Source organism: Ictidomys tridecemlineatus, chromosome 2 (genome assembly GCF_052094955.1).
Source record: "Ictidomys tridecemlineatus isolate mIctTri1 chromosome 2, mIctTri1.hap1, whole genome shotgun sequence".
NCBI classification, from domain to species: Eukaryota; Metazoa; Chordata; class Mammalia; order Rodentia; family Sciuridae; genus Ictidomys; species Ictidomys tridecemlineatus.
This window is the reverse complement of record NC_135478.1, coordinates 30381039-30400558: the sequence shown is the minus strand read 5'-3', so window position 1 is coordinate 30400558 and position 19520 is coordinate 30381039. Positions and strand designations below refer to the sequence as shown.

General features: G+C 39.5%; 1 protein-coding gene across 2 annotated transcripts in view; it reads left to right on the top strand.

Annotated features, from left to right (window-relative positions):
* Positions 1 to 19520, top strand: part of Tgfbr2 (transforming growth factor beta receptor 2) — an 83599-nt gene that overhangs the window by 5953 nt on the left and 58126 nt on the right. The window contains exon 2 of one of the 2 annotated variants that reach the window (XM_005317310.5): positions 9299 to 9373. The exons of the other annotated variant lie outside the window; for it this stretch is intronic. Within the exon in view, the coding sequence (XP_005317367.1) occupies positions 9299 to 9373 (75 nt within the window). The remainder of the gene's footprint in view (positions 1 to 9298; positions 9374 to 19520) is intronic. 2 annotated transcript variants of the gene reach the window in all.

Sequence of the window (19520 nt, the reverse complement as noted above, 5' to 3'; positions counted from 1 at the left end):
GGAAACCCCCAATTCTCTTTCCTAAGCTTGCATCTACTAGGACCCTTTGAGTCCATTTTCCTGAAGGTCTTCAAGGCCATTTGGTGTATACCTTTTGCCTAAGGGGGTGGCCAAGGGATAGGTCGTGTGTGTGTGTGTGTGTGTGTGTGTGTGTGTGTTTGATAGAGAGGGAAAAAGGAAGGGAGGGAGAGGGAAAGAGACTGTTACACTAACAGGGCTTGGGTCCAGGCCCCCCCCCCCACTACCCATTTATTTATTCATTTCTTTAATATTATTTTTTTTAGTTGGTTGTACACAATATTTTATTTTTATGTGGTGCTGAGGATCGAACCCAGGGCCTCGCAGGTGCTAGGCAAGCGCTCTACCACTGAGCCACAATCCCATCCCATGCACCACCCATTTATGAGGTGGGAGTTTGAGTACTGCAGGAGTTCTAAAGTTGAATCTGGTCTTTTGAAATGTTGCAAAGATAGATTTGTCAGCTGAGGTAAAAGGATAAAACCTATTTCATTGGGCAATTTGTTAGTTAGCTCGATTTGTAACTTTAGATATTTTGATCTATGGTTTAGGCCTGTGTTTGTACTCTTACCCTGGACCTTCCAGTTTTAGGGATGGATTTACATTAGCAATATTCCTTTACAGAAGTACTAAGTAAAAATTGGCTTTAATTAATTAATTATATCAAATGTTCCCTGGAGTAGAGAGCATGCTTGTTAAAAAAAAGCTGAGAGGTTAAACACCGTTGTGTTGTGTTTCCTTTACAAAATTAAGGTTTTTATAGTTGCTGTTTTCTTGAAGGGAACTGTACATAGCTCTCTATCCATTTGACTTGCTCTGAGCAGTTTCACTTATACATATTTGAGGTTTTCCAGTGTCTTAGTTTCATTTCCTCTATGTATTGAGACCATTAGGGCAAGGTAGAGCTTATCTGAATTTTTTTCTATTGTTATAAATATTTTATTTGAGCAAACGATGGCTTTGTTAAGCCTTTTTTAAAAAACAGGAATATTAGAGCTAAAAAGCCTTCCTGTGCTATAAAAGGCACAAGACTGTCAAAACTATGCACTTTAGAGAACTGCACATTTGGCTGAACAAACACAAATGCCTTTGAAGGAACATGGGGTTTAGGTGCACATTTTCAGCATAGGCCACAGCAGTTCTTTATCTGTTGAAGTTGTCAGTCATCACAAAGGATTCATTGACTTTGGGGTGAAATTCACTGCTGCTATGTAGACTACTGCCTATAATTCCAGAACTCTGCAAACATTATCTACATAGAGAAACAGAGTTAGCATTATCCCTTGTGTAGTTTTACTCAAGAGATTTCATGGACAAGTTTCCCAGTAATGGCAGGAGCTATCACTTATTCAGATCTTGCTACTGCCTGGATCATGCTAAACATTTCATGTGTATTATTTAACCTTCAAAACAACCCTACAAGGGAGGTTTTATAATGCTCATTATAAGCCAGAGATTAAGGAATTTGCCTACGGCTACCCAGTTGGCAGATGATTTTGCTGGGGTTGGAACCAAGATAGTTTAATCTGGGTATCTGAACTTTAGATTGCTGTGCTACACTGAGACGAGGCTACCTCACTCGACACGAACCACTTGTCCCTTAATGCAGGCTGTTGGAAGGTTCCAGAGGTTAAGAGAAATAATGACAATGTCCAAAATTTGTCTAATGCTTTAGCACTTTTTATAGGTTATTATATTTAATTTCCTGAGTGAAATAAAATTAATGTTTAATTCATATACCAGGTTGTAAAACATTAGGACTGACTTTGACTTCAAGGGGACCATGAAAAATAGATATTTAGTGATGATTCTTTGCTGAATCATGGAATAGTTATGCTCTCAGGGAATTTAGGTATTCTGAATAAAACAGGTATTTTATTTGGAAGGATTGGGTGAATTTAAGGATGCATCAAATATGTTGGGGATATATGTGCTGGGCCCAGGTGGACCTACTATGAAATGTGTGGAACCTAACCTTCAAGGCTCCTCACTGGTGTAAGCCCATCTCCTGACCTTGGGAGAGGCCCTGGCAGTATGGTTAGCAAGTTGTCATCAAGTCAGTCAACAACTACGAAAACTTGAAATGCCCTAAACCCTACAGTTTATATATAAAAAGCTGGTGGAAGTTTCCCCAAATTTGGAGGCAATCCAAAAAAATGTACATGACATAAACTATGATGAGTTATGAAGCAGAAAGAAACTTTTTCAAATTTTTCAAGAATAAATTACACATTTTGATCAACAGTTCTAGAGAAAAGACTGAATTATTTTTTTCTGTTCTTTCAGTAGAGAATATTGCAAATTCAATTGGAGAAGTGAACAAAAAGAATGCAAATAATAAATAAATAAATATAGAAAAGACATTTCAGAGGTGTTTCCAGTAGCTGATTGATTAAAAATACCTGTTTCCTATTTTATTTTGTATTTGAAGCTTTTTAAAATTTATAATTTGTGTGATGCCATGTTAATTCTAAATAATATTTACTTTAAGACCTACATTTCTATGATTAATTTGTGTTATTCTTAAACTGTGCCCCCTGAAATTTACAAGCTTCAGCTTCCTCAAGACCCAAATCTGTGACTAATGCTAGGGTTCTCTGTTGTCTTAGAAAATAAATTTTAAAATGCCTCCTCTCCTTTCCCCAGTTGCAAATAGAGACTGAAGTCTGCATTGTTATATCACCAAACCAGAACTTTACTTTGCTCCAGGTTTAGCTAAACCCATCATCATTTTCCTACTTTAGAGTCCAGGGCCAAGTATAAAAGAAGTTGCAGATATGTAATTATCACAAAAAAACTTGATCTTGAATGGAAGGTGACCCAGAGTTGACCCTTAGTTTACGATCAGAAAAACTCCACCTAGGAGACAAAAAGTGACCCATGCACAGTGCACCAGGAATCAAGGTGCCCCAATGAACAGGTGAGAGTTTGGTCTCATGGGGTCTTACTTTCCTTCTATGTGCAGTGACAAGAATTGGACAAGATGAGGAGGGTCTTAGAGAGGGGACATGGGGGCAGTAAAGGTGATGGAATGAGAGAGACATCATTACTCTAGGTACATGTATGACTACACATATGGTGCGACACTAAATTGTGCACAACCATGGAAATGTAAAGTTGTAGTACATGTATGAAGACACGAGTTGGTGTCAACATACTTTATATACGAACAGAGATATGAAAAATTGCGCTGTATATGTGTAATAAGAATTGTAATGCATTCCACTGTCATTTATTTTTTAAAAAGTCAACTAAAAAAAAGAAATCTAAAGTTGTGCTGCAGTTGTGCACAATGAATCAAAGTGCATTCTGCTATCATATATACCTAAAGTAAAAAGTAAATGCATAAATTTAAAAAAAAAAGAATTGGACTAAAGGAAATTTCTCCTTTTTTTTTTCTGTTCCAAAATATTTAATTCTTCATGTTGTTAGAGAAAATCATTGAAGTTGACCTATCAAACATTTATATAATTCTTAACTAATCAAAATAGAAAACTATGAAAAGACAGAGCAGGTCCAAACTGACTTTGAGTTTTGTTGAAGATGGCTACTATTAAGAAAAAGAAAAAAGAAACCATAGTTATTTTGAAATTTTCCTCCTGCAGGTGTCTTAGTGTACATCCTGACTAAATAGCATGTTTACTTCAGTGTAGAATTCACTCCTTTTGGCTAAAGGAAAGGCTGGCTTGGTTTGGGTGGTAATACCATTTCTCTTGTTAATTATGGTGTTTTCATTCCTCTTTTCCTCTAAATCTGTAAAAAATGTCTGCACGGGTTTTTTCTTAAGGTAGAAAATCATACAATGGTTTGCCATGTTTAGGAAAAGAAGTAAAACCCCAAAGAGATTCTATGTTTTGAGGGAAAGAAGAAAAAGTTGTCTGGATAAAATTAGTGCTTTGTTGCCTTTCAAAGATTTCTCCATCACTTTTCTTAAAATATTCTTAGAAGAGACAGAATTTGCTACAGATTGGCAGTTTTCAGACCGTTGTTTTTAGGCAAGGGAGGAGCTGTTGAGGACCATAATTGCGTTTCTGTATAGTTTGCAGATACTTGTTAGCACAGAATAGGAATCTTTTTTTTTTTTTTTTCTTTTTTTGGTACTGAGAATTGAACCCCGGGGCACTTCACACTGAGCTACATCCTCAGCCCTTTTTATTTTTTATTTTGAGTCAGCGTCTTGCTAAGTTGCTTAGGGACTCGCTAAGTTGCTCAGCCTGGCTTTCAGCTGTGATCCTCCTGCCTCAGCCTTCTGAGAAGTTGAGATTATAGGCATGAGCCACTGTGCTGAGCAGTGTTTTGAGTAACTATCTTATTGCTACATATCATGTTGATGTTTTATTCTCTAAAATATGTAATATTGGGCTGAGGAGGAAACATCTGATATAATTTTCCCTTCAAATAAGTAGAAAGGAAAAAAAAATTCAATCCATACATATGTAGTATTTAATATTTTAGAATCCCTTAAGTTATATTGTTATAAACTAGTTGCTAACAATATTAACTCATCCTGGACATTCTGACTCTTACAATTTTTGTTACCGGAATAGATTTCTTTTGTAATAATTTCTATTGCTTCTCTCATCACCTGCTTATTTCATCTGGTGAGCAAATCTTTTCCTCCGCTTGGCTCCGGTTTTCCATCACCTCCAGCTGTGGACTTGTTTGTTCTACTTTCTCCATCTTTCAGCGGCCTAGCTCATCTCTGAACATTCACATTGCATGAGCTGTAACTGACATTGGAACTCACATCTTGAGCTAAGTTTTGCTGACCCTGAAGATGATAGGTTTCTATCTCCTCCTGATAACCTGAAGTTGTCCCAATAACTTGCAGTTTCTAAGGATCCATCAGCATCAGCATCACTGAGAATTAACTAGAAATGCAAATTCTTGGGCTCTTCCTCAGACCTTCAACATCAGAATCAGCATCTTATAAGGTCCTCAGGTGATGCCGTTCATGTGTAAGAATCTCTATTCTCATACAGTTAAAAAGCTTCTTCCCAGGAGGAGTCAAATTTTCTGTAATGATTTTAGTGGATCCCATCAGGATTCTGTCCAGCAGTGAAGAAGAGGAGGATTCCATCCCAGGTTTGGGAGGCTGAGGCAGGAGAATTTCGAGTTCAAAGCCAGCCTCAGCAATTTGGTGAGGCCCTAAGCAACTCAGCAAGACCCTGTCTCTATAAAAAGGGCTGGGGATGTGGCTCAGTGGTTAAGTCGTCCCTGAGTCCAATCCCTTGTACACCACCACCCACCCTCTGCCCAAAAAAAAAAAAAAAAAAGATGAGGATTCCAGGGAGTGTTGTTGCAACTTGGTTTTATGAGACTCTTTGGACTCCTCCTAAGTTTCAAGGCCTGTTTTAATTATATGTAACCAATACACACAGGCTAGCAGACCAGAGAGAGTACACAGGTGGCATGTGAATTAACCCTGTTGGATTTTGACCAGTTTATTTTCCCCAAGCATCTTTCATGGGTCTTTCGTCCATTGAATGTCCACATCTTGACCATGAGCTATAGAACTGAAGGATCTGTTTCTCTGTGTAAGTCGCAACATTAATCATTTTTACCACATTAGACTTTTGATTACAGACTGCTTTGACACATATGAGCCTTAATTCATTCTGAAGCTACTCTTCTGTGGCATTTCTTGAAATATGTCGCACTGCTCCAAACAAGGCATGTACTCAATAATTTAGTGAACTAATGACAAGTTTTTCAGAAGTTTCTTCTCCTCTTCAATTCCTTTTAAACCTCTTCTTTTGTTTTGAGAAACTTACTTGGCTAAAGTTCCATAAGGACTCACTACAATTTTCTTGACTCTCTCCACATTTATCTTGAACAAATCTGAGAGTGCCACTGCAGGTTTTTTCATTGATTGGCTTCTGTATTTTACTCAGCAAAAGGCATTTTTTTGTATGTGATTTGATGATATTTACCTTCTAAAATTATGGGTCTTTGTCCGTTCTAATGACTTTAACGTGGTGGCTGCAATAACCATGTCTCATAATTTCAGATTTTTTCCAAATAATTTTATTTTCTGACTTTCTTTTAACCTTTCACTTGAAGAAGGGAAGAAGGAAAAAAAAGAACGAATAAAACCAGAAAAACTTTCCGTTGCAATCCATATCTTATGTTGCTTCTGATTGCATCCAAAGTTACTTATCAGAATAGCAGAGTAATTTTTAGGTCTTAATACCAAGAATCTCTTAATCAGATGTTTACTCACAACAGAAACCTAGTTACATGAACTACATAACCATTTGGTTTCATTTTTCTCTCGAACTGTGCTTCCACCATGCAAACCTAAACTCTTATTTTGTGTCATCTGTAAGAATCTTTTAATTGGTTTCTGCCCACGGCACCCTTTGTCCTTTTCTTCATCAATACACATATGTTGTCATCAAACATCCTTCTGAATAGGTGGTCCCTGATAGAGAGCCTTCCAGGAATCCTTTCCATGAATCCTAGGTTATTTGCATGGTTGACCTTCCTCATTGAGGTGAGAGGCTGCCTCGGTGTCCCTGCTCCTGAAACAGTGCTTTGCACACAGATGGGACACAATTTGATGATTGCATGTATGGATAAGGCCAAGTCTCTCCCACTCTCCCCTTTGTATTTCTCACTCCTTGGTTCCTCTTGAACAAAGTTTTTTCATGCATCATTTTTTTATTTCCAATTTCCTAGCTATGACTATCCCTTCCACTTTTTCATTCCTTCCATTTTTTTCATTCCTTCCATTTGGAAATTGTTACTATTCCTCCAAATTTTCTCAGTCTCCATGTGCCCTGCAATAGCTTCACTCTTTGAAATCATGCTTGGCCTGAATGTTACTCCCATTGGGTCTCCCTTAAGTATCTCACTTCAATCTCCTTCTTTCTCCTCCTCACAGCCTCTCTCAGAGTCTCACTCATATGGCCAGTTTGTTCACCAAACTGCTAGTGGTTGTGTGTGTGTATGCACACACACATGCACACACACATGTGCACATGCATGTGCGTATGTGTGGATTCCCTTGTTAGAATAAAAACTCTCAGAGGGGGAGACTTCTGTCTGATTCTGCCCTAGTGCACATACTCGGTAAATGCATTTGTTTATATATTGTGTTCATTACTGTTTGGAATTTATTGCTTTTAAAGGCAAGGAGAGCTGCTTGTGGATCCAACACTGGGGGGTGGAACTTTTCCTTTTTTTTAGACTGCTTACCTCCTCCCTACAAGCGGAGACACCCGTGGCTTTGTTGCTTATAGCACACACAGGACTGACAGAACCATAGACAGTGGGGAGTCGTGAATCATGTGCTTCATGTAAATTGCTCTTAGCAATGAAAGTTTGCTCTGTCTGCAGTCTTGAGTTTTGGTGAATTTGTGGGTGCTGCAGTGTGTGAGTGTTCAGAGCTCTTGTTGTTCCGTACATCTCAGGCTGCCTTTGATTCATTTATTTTCCTGTGTGTAAACTGTTTGTAGAGAGCTCAACACATTATGACTATAGAGGCCAGGAAAAAGTCATAAAGAAAATCATACCATCTGACTCAGGGCAATTATTTGCTACTCCTCCCTTTTCTTCTTATGAAGCAGGTCATCTCCTGTCATTGGGATTGGGGAGGAGGGGTGGCTGAAGGAGTCTTGAGGCCATGGAGAGGGCCTGGTGACATTTTTATATCTGTCTGAGGGCAGGTATCCCCTATTACAGAGGTGACACATGGTTGCAGTGTTTGGAAAGCCCTGTGAAAATAATACATGCTAAGGACCCTTAACCATAAAGCCTTCCTTAAATGGAGCCTTGATGGGGTGAGTCTCCAAGGAGGGTCGAGAAGGCCTTTAGTCTCCATCCTCTCCCTGCAAAGCCACCCTGAGCTTTCCAGATAGGTCTCCCACTTCCCTTCCAGCCAGACCACCACCCGTGGAGCCCCTCCTCTATGAAAATTCAAGAGCTACCACTGACTGCATAATGATGCCTCCACTGGCCATGCCCAACCTGTTTGATCAAAGGGGAAAAGGAGATGAACTAAGAGTTGTAGTATTCTTAGGTCCTAATAATCTATGGGAATGGTGAAAACAAAATTCTTCCAATATGACATGCTACTGCTTAGCTCTCAAAACTGCTGAAAACATTTATCTCTCAAGATTTTAATGATGATGTTGGTGAGGATGTTTGGGGCAACAGTGTAATTACTTATGTTAATTCAGCACTTTACAAAGCATGTTTGCAAACTCAAGAGTTTGCCTGCTATCAGTATATTAATGAGATGCCTGGGGTACCTTGGGGGACATTGAGAGAATACAGTTTCTTACCAGTACAGTGTTAACTTCTTGAATAGCTGTTACAATTCGCTTTAACCCCTCCTGAGCCAAACCCCTTGGCCCCACCATTCCTAAGGTATTAACTCCTTTTATATAAAAACAACTTGATTAGGTATTACATGCCTGTCTAAGTTGTGTTCTGCCAACCCAAATCATTTTGTTCTTCCCTGTATCTTTCTTTAGACATTCATCTTTAAGTAGTTCTGGGAAAGGAAGTGAAAAAAACAATACTTGACCTCTGATACAATGTGCTGTTTTGATTATGATCAGTACTTTGATAGAATTTATCTTCAAGGGCGTCTCTGGAGTGAGTCCTAAAAAGCTTGGGACAGTTTGATTGATCCGGTGTCACCTCTCTTAAATTCTCTTCCTTGCTACTCGACAAGACCATGTAGGCCAACTTGGTTTTCCTGCTTTTTAAACTGAAGCATCTTGAAGTTATAAAAAAACGAAAGAATCAAGAGTGGTCAGGTGGTGACTGTTTTGGTTGAAAGCAGCCCCTGAAACCCCAATTTCCCTGGAGGGGAAATTATCAGAGGTGACCAGGGATGCAGTTGGTCTTAACTTAAGTGAACCTTTTTGCCCTCCGCCCTCTTTGGTATATATATCCTGGGACCACACAACATGTCTGTCTTGGTTAAAATAGCTTTTAAATATATATTAAAGCAAAAAATTATGGAGATAAATATTTGTCTACTTGTCCAAACAGATAAAAAAAAATAGAGCCAGGAAAACCAAAAAGAGAATTAATTTGAATAACTTGACTGTCATTGAGGCTTATGGAAAATGAGTGCCTGTGAGTGGGAAAAGTATAGCCTGATAAGTTTGAAGAAAACGTATTAGTGGTGTCTGGTTATAATAATCTTTCCATAATTCCTTTCATGCACAGAGCATTTTATTGTTTGCAAAACAGTTCCACTTGCATGTGGTATTTAATCTTGGAGACAACCTTCTGAACTGGGGATAATTATCCCATTTTGCAGATGTGGAATTGGAGGCCCAGAAACATGAAACCATCTGTCAAAGCCGTGGAGGGACCCCTCATCCACTGAAACATTGTAACGTATCATGAATTTCTTTCCCTTATTTTATCATTTTTAGTCATTGTGCTCCCTCATTGCTTAAAGTGTAAGCATGAAGTCTAAAATAAAAATCTGAGGTCTCAGCAGGGTGTCATGGTGCACACCTGTAATCACAGCAGCTCAGGAGACTGAAGCAGGAGGATCACGAGTTCAAAGCCAGCCTCAGCAGTGGTGAGGTGCTAAGCTGCTCAGTGAGACTCTGTCTCTAAATAGAATATGAAGTGGAGCTGAGGATATGGCTCAGTGACTGAGTGCCATTGTTTTCCTATTTTTGATCAAATGCCTCGTTCTTGCTTTGAAAATTAGAAGCCATATTTAGGACTGGAGAGTCTCCTTTTTCCAAGTCCACTGCTTTGAGGGTTTTGTCCATGGTCTTTCTGGAGTTCAAACTGTGTAATGAGTCATTTTTCTTTTCCTCTTTTCTTGTGGGGAACAGCTTCTCTTTGAAACACCATGAGGTCTGCCTTCTTAAGGGTTCTATCACACTGTCAGTGGGCAAATGTTGTCATCTATAAAAAGGCTGTGCTAGTTGCTACAGGCCTGTGGTTTGGCCCTTCCCCAGGGATTCAAGGTGCTTGGCATAATCAGGAATATGGGCATCTTTACGTAGGAAGGGCGCTTCCCCATGTGGACACAGGTCCAATATTAACTGTGGCTAACTTTCCTAGAACTTTTTCAAACATGAATGTCTGAATAAAGATAGAGAGAAGAGCAAAATTGTTTTAGTGGCAGAACACAAGTAACATAAGCATCTGATAATTCATCAAATTGTTTTTATATAAAAGAGGACATATCTTAAGGAACAGCAAAAGCCAACCTGTAGCACTAGGACGGTTCCTAGGGATGTGGTGGAAAGAATGTCCTTGATGGGCAGAGCCTGCAGTAGCAGGCATAGCGAGCCACTTCTGACTCCTGATTGCCTACATCTTGCTCTCTATAAATGTCATTTCTCCAAGGGCATTAAAAAGGGAAGTTGAGTCATGAGGTTGTTTTATGTAATTTTGGTTGACGTGTTGAATAATTAGCTCTCACTCTATGGCATGGGCTTCTTTCCCCTCTTTTCCTCCAAGTGTTCATCAGGATGATCTTTGCAGTGGGGTTTGTAGGGACTGAGCATCATTGTGATCCTTCTTCTTTGGTGGAGATTTTCCCCCAAGGATGGCTTCCTTAAACAAGGACTCGATTCGCACCCATACACTATACGTGGCAAAGTTTTCTCAAATCGTAATAGATTTCAATATTACTTCCTTATGTATTGGAATCCGTGTTTTATGTGGAATATATCTTTTATGTAATACTTAAAAATCATAATTTTTATTTCACACTGATTCCTGTTAGGGGAGATGTTGTTGTACTAAGAAAATACTCAAATTTTTGAACATTTCTGAAATATAGCTAGTGTTTTGTTTTGTTTTGTTTTGTGTGTGTGTGTAATGGGATGTATGTTTAATGGACTGAAAATGACATAGAGGTAGCAAAACAAATTAAATTGCAGGAATATGTTAACTTCAGATTTATCACATTTGTGTTGTACCTATGTAGCATTGTGGTTTTCTGACGGAAAAATTCTCCACAACAACTATTACCTCTGATCTAAGGAATCATTAGCCTTTCTCATTTCTCTGCTGGATTATGGGTGGAGAAGTGGATACCTTTTCCCACATTGTCCTCCTGAACTCACTATTTATGTTGATTGGTGGGGTCAAAGCACTTTAGATATTTCTTGGGAAACCAGCCCCTCCAATCTTTCAAACAGATCTTTCTAACGCAAGCCTATTGTCTCCTGGGTAATTGTCAAAGGATTTCCACCCTTGAAAGAGATGGGAGCTTGTACAATATGTACTTAAAAATTAAACCAGAAGTGATCTTCCAGGAAGAATTTACACAATGACAAGTAAATGTTCTGGAGCTAATTGTATTTTATGATTCCTACTTCATCCCCAAAGTGTAGTTAGAGTCTGAGTCATATGAGAAGATTCTTTGAGTGGGGCTTGACCATGCCTGCTTATGTTTCTAATAAGGCTCTAACATAATACAACTTGCAGCGTCCTTCGCAGCCAGCTGAAGGCTGAGTTGAAAAGCATCACGTGTTGGTCATCCACCTCTTACCCTCTGTAAACTACTGGGCTTTTTTTAATGCATTTTCCACTCTTATAGAGTAAGGCCTTTCCTGAACTCTCTTTATTCAATATTGGCTGCACATTAGAATCATCTGAGAAGTTTAAAAACAATTCCAATGCCTGAACCGAACCCCCAGAAATTCTAATCTATTGCCCTGGTGGAGACCCCTGGCAACTTTATTATCATAAAAGAACCCCAGATGATTCTGATGTGGGAACCGGGTTGCAAATCACTGATCCGATCTAACCCAGATTCGATACAGAGAAAGAATTTTAGTCAGTTGGTCAAGATACTTACTTGATGTACTGTATTGGAGAAATACCACTCACTGAATCCAAACTCCTGTCTGTGGATGTTAAATCCAGTATAACAAAAATGAGCAAAATTTTAAGAGTTGAGCAATGGGAGAATTAAAAAGTTCTTTGACTCCTGGAAACTTACCCTCAAAATGGTGTAGAGTCCCATCTAATACCTTAAAATTAAGATAGTTAAAAACCAACACTGGAAAAGTTTAGGTTGGAGGTGGTTAGGACAGCTTTTGAAAGGAGGAAACAATCATCCTGGTTCTGAAAGCCTGGCTTCAAGGGCTTCGCTGTCCACTTGCTAGCTCAAGGGTCATTCTTTCTCTCTTGCTTCAAGGACATAGCAGAAGCAGGCAAGTGCCTGGCAGGGATATGTGCCCATCATCTGTGCATAGGCCATCCTCCAGGTCCAGCAGCCACGCCCAGCACAGGCCATTAGTATGTGAGCTGCTTTGGACCACTCATCTTGGACCGGGTCAGACATCCTTGCAGAGAACATTCTCAGAGTCCCACCCCCATCATGTAAGCCTTATGGCAAAGGCAATGAACTCCTTCCAGAGGCTTGGCAGGCCACCTGGGGGATGATGATTTTCTTGACCTTCTGGTCCATCTGGGGAATCTAGTGCTAGGAGGGGGGAAGACAGAAGGAGTTAATAGGTCAAAAGGCTTTGATACAAAGGATTGTTCTGCAGGAAGTACTCAGGTTATGAGCACCTTACATGCCAGGCCATATATAGTTTAGTTGAAATCTGAGTCACTGGTAAATTGTAATTAGGGAAATGATGACACAAAACATTGTAAGGTGAAGAGTTTGCAGTGTACAGGTAGGGAATCCCTTTCTTCTTTTCCCACAATGTCTCAGTAATTAGCAGAAGGCAGGGGAGCCTGTCAGTGCCTCCCTGTTCATCTGGTTAGCTCCTGAGTGTTCCATCACCAGCACTTCATGATGATTCTAAAGCAATGCTTCCTTCATGGAACCTGAACAGATGTAGGAGCGAAGTCTGAGAACTCCCAGAGCTTTCAGTCTCTCTCAAAGTATCCTTAGCTTCCATTCAGTCTTCCTGCAGATTCCCTGGACAAGACAAACCAAGGAAACAAAGACATCAATTGCAGAGAGCACGTTCTTTGTCCTGGACTCACTCAGATATATTCCTGACAGGTCCCCTTGTCAAGTATCACAAAGCTATACATGCAAGCTGGGCACGGTGCCACAAGCCTATAATCCCAGTGGCTCTGGAGGCTGAGGCAGGAGGATCACAAGTTCAAAGCCAGCCTCAGTAAAAACGAGGCACTAAGCAACTCAGTGAGACCCTATCTCTGAATAAAATACAAAATGGGGCTGCGGATGTGGCTTAGTGGTCAAGTGCTCCTGAGTTTAATCCTCAGTACAAAAAAAAAAAAAAAAAAAGACAAAACTTTGCCTCTACTATGGCATTCTTAAGAACATCAAATTTCCATTGGTTATCCTCTAGGGAACATATTTTATTACATCAAATGCCATTTTAATGAGCTCAAAACTGGGAATGATGGGAGTAATTGGACAACACGTGAAACCCTGCTCAGAATTTGCCAGAGTGGAGAAGGCTGCCAATAGCCCAGAGACTCAGCATTTAGGGAGCTTTTACTTTATAATTCCCTTGATAAAATCGGGACAAAGGATGTAGTCATGTTAGGGAGCAGCACTGTTCAATATAGTTTTCTGCAGTAAACAAAATATCTTCTCTCTCTGTTGTGGCAACCATTAGTCCTTTATAGCTTGAAATGTGGCATGCATAACTAAGGATGTGAATTTTATATATTACTGTATTTCAGGTAACTTGAACTTCAATAGCCCATGTGGCTAATGGCTACCATAATGGCCAGGTTAGTTGTGGAGTGTCCTTAAAATTCTCATTTGTCTCAAGTCTTAAAGAGATACATTCAGGTAATTTCTTGGCACTTAAAATCATAGTAAGACACCTTGAATTATTTGTACCTCTCCAGTCCTATGCTCTGAAATTATAGGCTGTTTCTATTCCTAGAAACTTGATAGTTTAATGTTTGTGCAAATGTGCTTTAATAAATAATACACTCTAATTATAATATATAGGCATCTTTTTTGTTTCTTTTTTCTTTTTTATGTTTTTATTGGTGCATTCTAGTTGTACATAATAATGGGATTCATTGTTACATGTTGGTACATGCACACATGTATGTTTTTGATGACTGTATCTGTGTGGGTTTATCTGTGTCTTGTATTCTGGACCATTGGTCTATGTGTCTGTTTTTATGCCAGTACCATTCAGTTTTTGTTACTCTAGCTCTGTAGTAGAATTTGAAGTCAGTTACTATGATGCCTCCAGCATTGCCTTTTTGGCTTAGATTGGCCTTGGCTACTCCAGGTCCTTTATTCTTCCAAATGAATTTTAGGACTTTTTTTTTTTCTGGTTCTGTGAAGACTGTCATGATTTTGATGGGGATTACATTGAATTTGTATATTGCATTTGGTAGCATGGCCATTTTTTAAAAAAAATATTTTTTATTTGTAGATGGACACAATTCCTTAATTTTATTTATTTATTTTTATATGGTGTTGAGGATTGAACCCAGTGCCTCACACGTGCTAGGCAAGTGCTCTACCACTGAGCCACGACCCCAGCCCCAGCATGGCCATTTTAACATGAATTCTCCCTATTGATGACAGTGGCAGTCTTTCCATCTTCTTTTATATTCTTCAATGCAGTATAGTTTTCAAAGTCTTTTATCTCCTTGGTTAGATTAATTCCTTGGTTTCTTTCTTTCTTTTTGAGGCAACTATGAATGGGATTGTTTTCCTGATTTCTTCCAGCAGGTTCATTATTGATGTATAGGAAAGCTATTGATTTTTGTATGTTGATTATATAACCTGCAACTTTGCTGAATTTGTTTATTAGCTCTAGGAGTCTTTTGGTAGAGCATTTTTGGAGCTCTTAAATACAGGATCACATCATCTGCAAACAGTCATAATTTGACTTTTTACTTTCCTAACCTTTTTCTTCCTTTTGTTTCCTTCTCTTGAGTCTAGGCCTCTTCTATCATCTGTATTTCTAGTTTTCATCTTACTTAAGGGCTGTGGAATAGTATTGTCTTGTGGGAGCAAAGTATGTTTAAGGTCTATGCAGGAGGAGTGGTAGGGATTATGAGCAGTTCAAACTACCCTTGGATACAGGAGGGGAAAGGAAGTTAAAGCGGCAGGTAGGAGTCTGCACGGAACAGACTTGCCCTGGAGGAATGCTTTTAATTGGATTTAGCTTTCATCAGCACAGGCCAGCAGAAGTACTTTACTCCAGGGCTTTGGGATTTTCCCCTGTGAATAAATTCTCCCCACCATTGGTCACCTCTCTGCTATGTTCTCCAAAATCTCACCCCTTTTTGGCATTCTGTGACTTAAATTCTCCAAAAACCTTGCGGGGAGGGGTGGAAAAGAAGCCAATGTTTTTTCTAAAATATTAATTTCCTTGCTCTAGGCTTCTGTCAGCTTTGACTGGAAACTTAATCTGCGTGCCTCAGCGCTGCATGATGTTTCAGCCATTGAAATGGGGCTTAATGGGAATTACTTGATACCTTGGGAGTCAGACAAGCCTTACTTTTTTTTTTCTTAAAAAAAAAAAAACAGTCTTTTATCCTAGGCCCAGGGATTTGCATTTTGAGAGGTTATGCCAGCTGACTTGAGCCCTTGCCGGGTTTTAACTTGTTGCAAACCTAGTTTGGTCCATTTCTCTCATTTCCAGAACCTTCTGCTACTGCTACTCATTACCCTTTCACCATAGAAGTCTAGTCCTTGTCCCTAATTATCTGTTCTTACTGCAGCAGTGATACTTGAGATGACCATCATTTAATAATAGACACATTCCTTAAAAAGCTGGGATGGAATTTATTAGGAACAGCTTTCAAACATCGCCTTCTAGATCCCTTGAGTTCTTCCTTTTCAGACCTCCCTGGTGTGAGGATCCCGAATCCATGTGGATTTCCTTTGATCAGAATTATCCTATGGAACTTGTCTATGGTGATGAAAACACGTCCCTTCTTTTTAGTGACTTGTGACTATCAGCACTTGGAATGGATAGTGCAACTTGGAGCTGGCTATGTGATTTTACTCAACCTAATTTAAATAAAAATGCAGAAAGCTGTGTGTGTGCTCAGAGCCATTGTGCAGTTCCAGATTGTGCCCTTGACTTAAGGACAGTGTGACTTGGAAGAGGCATTTTTTTTCAGTTGGCAACTCTAGGGCCCTCCACTTTTCATGAGCCAGCTCCTCCCAGGAAAGAAACTCTTTGACTTCTAAACTTGTTTCCTTTTACAGCTAATTTTGACTAATGTAAACCTTGAACGACTTATCTTTTTAAAATGATTTATACCCTCAGAATTGGATTGCACATGTCTTTCTTTTTTCCTATTTTCCTTATTCCTTGACCAGTAACTGCAGATACACATTTTTATAAATAAAAGGAATTTATCAAAAAAAAAAAAAAGCAGGCTTTTCCAGGGACTTAAGAATGTGCTACAAAACTTGGTTTCAGAGGACTCAAGATAGAGAGCTATCAATAAGTGCTTTTTGAGTAGCAACCTGTGTACTTCATGGTGACCAGTGTTTGAGATCCTTGGAGTACAACAGTGAACAGACAGGATTTGACTAATTTGTCAGGGCACAGGTACAGGATGAAGAGCAGAGAGAGTGAGGGTAGGTACGTATTTGTAATTTTAGGAAGGGTTTTCAAGAAAGGCCTCTTTGATAAAGCTGTTTTTGAGCAGAGATTGGAATCAAGGCAGAGGATAACGAAAGCACATCTCTGGGGCCAGAAGATTGTACTTGGAGGAAGCAGCAAGTTGTAGAACCAAGGGATTGACATCTCTTCCCTCTCTCCCTCCCACTCCCCTAGGGCTTCTCATCTTTGATTGTATGAGTCACCTTTACAGACACATATTTTTACACTGTACTACTCAGGAACCCGAATCAGCCTGCAACCTCACTGGTGTGTTGATAAGATTAGAACAAGATGAGATACTGGGAAACAGAGTCGAAATAGACTGTCCCGGTTACCTGCAGTCTTGCAGCATGCTCCCCATTTCAGCTCTCCAGAAGGAAGTAGGTTTCATGAATAAGATTATTTGAGCAGGGGTGCCAAAGTGAGGTGCATACCTTGGCTCACTCGAAAAGTCAGTCTTCAGAAGTAGAAAGCCCTGAAACTTGACTTCCCAGCCAAAGGCACTTCAAGGCATTTAAAAATTTAGGTTGGATACTCCCTCCTTATCTCTAGAAGTGAATGCTAATTCAGTAACAACCCTTGGCCATTCCCCATAGACGGGAGGAGCCAACTTTGTGCTCCATCAATGTGTCAGGACAATACACCTTGAAGATTTTGCATGTGTTTCTCTTTTTCCGTGCTAAAATCACAGCTGGCCTCTATCTTGACTCTTCACAGCCTCTGACAACTTCCTGTGTAAATGCTTTTCCTAACCAATTGCTGTCATCTGAAGGTCCCCTCCCAAATTCACATAGAAACTCGGTCTATATTGTGGGAATTTTAAGAAGTGGGGTCTTTGAGGACTTAATAGTGGATTCCTCCCATTTTATGGGACTGGAGTTAACTAGCTTAGGCCTGTTTGCCCTTCTGCCTTTTGTCATATGAGGCCTTAGTGCCCTTCAGGACACATAGCAACATGCTATCATCTTGGAAGACGGGAACAGGTCTCTCAACAGATATCAGACCTACTAGTGGCTGGATATTGAACTTGACAGCCTATAGAACTGTGAAAAATAGAATTCTGTTCTTTATATATTACCCAGTCTCCGGTATTCTGTTATAGCAGCACAAAAGGACTTAAGTCACCAATGTTAGTGGAATTGTTTGGACTGGGGGGTGGTGGTGGCATTTCACACATTGGAGGGTGGCCTCATCCAAGTTGCAGCTACTTATCTCATGAGAGACCTTTATGCTGTTTAGTGCCAATAACATTAAGATCACAACAGCAATGAGTAATGCCCAGGAAAGATCAGCCTCACACTTTCTCATTTAACTGCACGATGAGAAAACAAGCAAAATTACCCAGTTTAAGGGCAGATACTCAGATTTCATTTCAAATTTCCTGCCCTTTGTTGTCCTTTCTTGAAGCCTTAACAATGCATGAAGCTTGTTTCTTTTTGATTTTACTTCCTTTGCTTGAAAAACATGAAGGGGGAGGTTTCAAAGTGTTTGGTGTTATCTTGGAAATCAAAGTGAATCAGAACATGCCTTTTCGTTGTCTTCTGCCAACTGGTCAAACGTAGTTTGGCTGCTGGTAATCAAGTGAAAGCCTCCCCAGGTTCTTTTAGAAATGGACCACTGTTTTAATATGACACCAAAACCATGCTAGGAGTAGTTTCCACTTTGAGTTCCTCAAAAAGAACTGTATTTCTTTTCCTTAATTTGCCTTTGGGGGAAATCAGTTTTGATTAGGTAGCATAGTGGAAAGAGCTTCATTTAGACTTGGACTTTAAATTCAACCAATTTTTATTGAACTGCTATTATATAGCAGACCCTGGGCTGAAGCTGTCCATCATGGAACAAGACAGATGACAGTCCCTATCTCATGTGGCTTACTGCCTGTTATCTGTGCCAACCTTAGCAAGTTACTTAATTATTTTCCTCTTCTGAGAAATAACAATAATGCTAATCTTTCATAACCATTCATCCGATATTATCAAGGGATTGATCATACAATTGTTTTTATACAACCAAGCCTGTTTTTATCATTAATTACTTATCATTCAAGCTGAGCCCAGAGAGCACAAAATACTTTTAAAGCTCTGAGGCTGTTTTAAATGCTTACAGTAAAGATCTAGTCTCAATCAGAGTTTCCTCCACATCTCCCCATAAAATTAGAGGAAATGCCTACAATGTCTGTGTGGAAAGTGGTCCTTTGTCACCTGACATAATTTTCCTTCCCTCTGACCTTGTGATATACAAATGACTCTGTGAGTTTGTTCTTGCATGCCTGTTCAGCTGCAGTGATCAAGTTTAAGTTTGTGGATGAGTATCGGGGCAGGGGTGTAGCACTTAAATAGCAAGCTAAGAAGTTTCAAAGAGCGGATTTCTCAATTAGCAAAGAAAATAAGCAAAACATACTATAAATTACATGATCTTGATGGTCTGGAAGCGATTTTTCATAAGCTGGATCATAACATCTCATTCTGTTTAACCTGGGCTGACAGGTCTACCCTGGACATGTTTTGAGTTATTTAGCTTTCTTGGTTTTGGGGGGGTTGAATTATGAATATTTTTCGAAATAAAAAGGACCTTAACAATTATCATGTGCAGTCCACTCGTATGAATGGCCAGAGAACAGGCACAGAGAGTGTTTGGATGACGGCCCAAGAACATGGACCCAGCTCATGGTCAGTTCCAAGCCATCTCTGTGTCAGCCTGCTTCCACTTCCAGCATGAATTCTCCTCCAGTGGAAATCAATCAACAAAATTACAAAATTCATTTAAAAAACTTTTTTTTTTTTTAGCTGCTGATGGAATTTTATTATTTATATATTTATTTACATATGGTGCTGAGAATCGAACCCAGTGCCTCACACATGCTAGGCAAGTGCTTCACCACCGAACCACCACCCCAGCCCCTATATAATTCATTTCTACATAAGGAAATGATCTCAAGGAGAAGAAATTAGGAATATTGGTTTCTAGGTGTCTGAA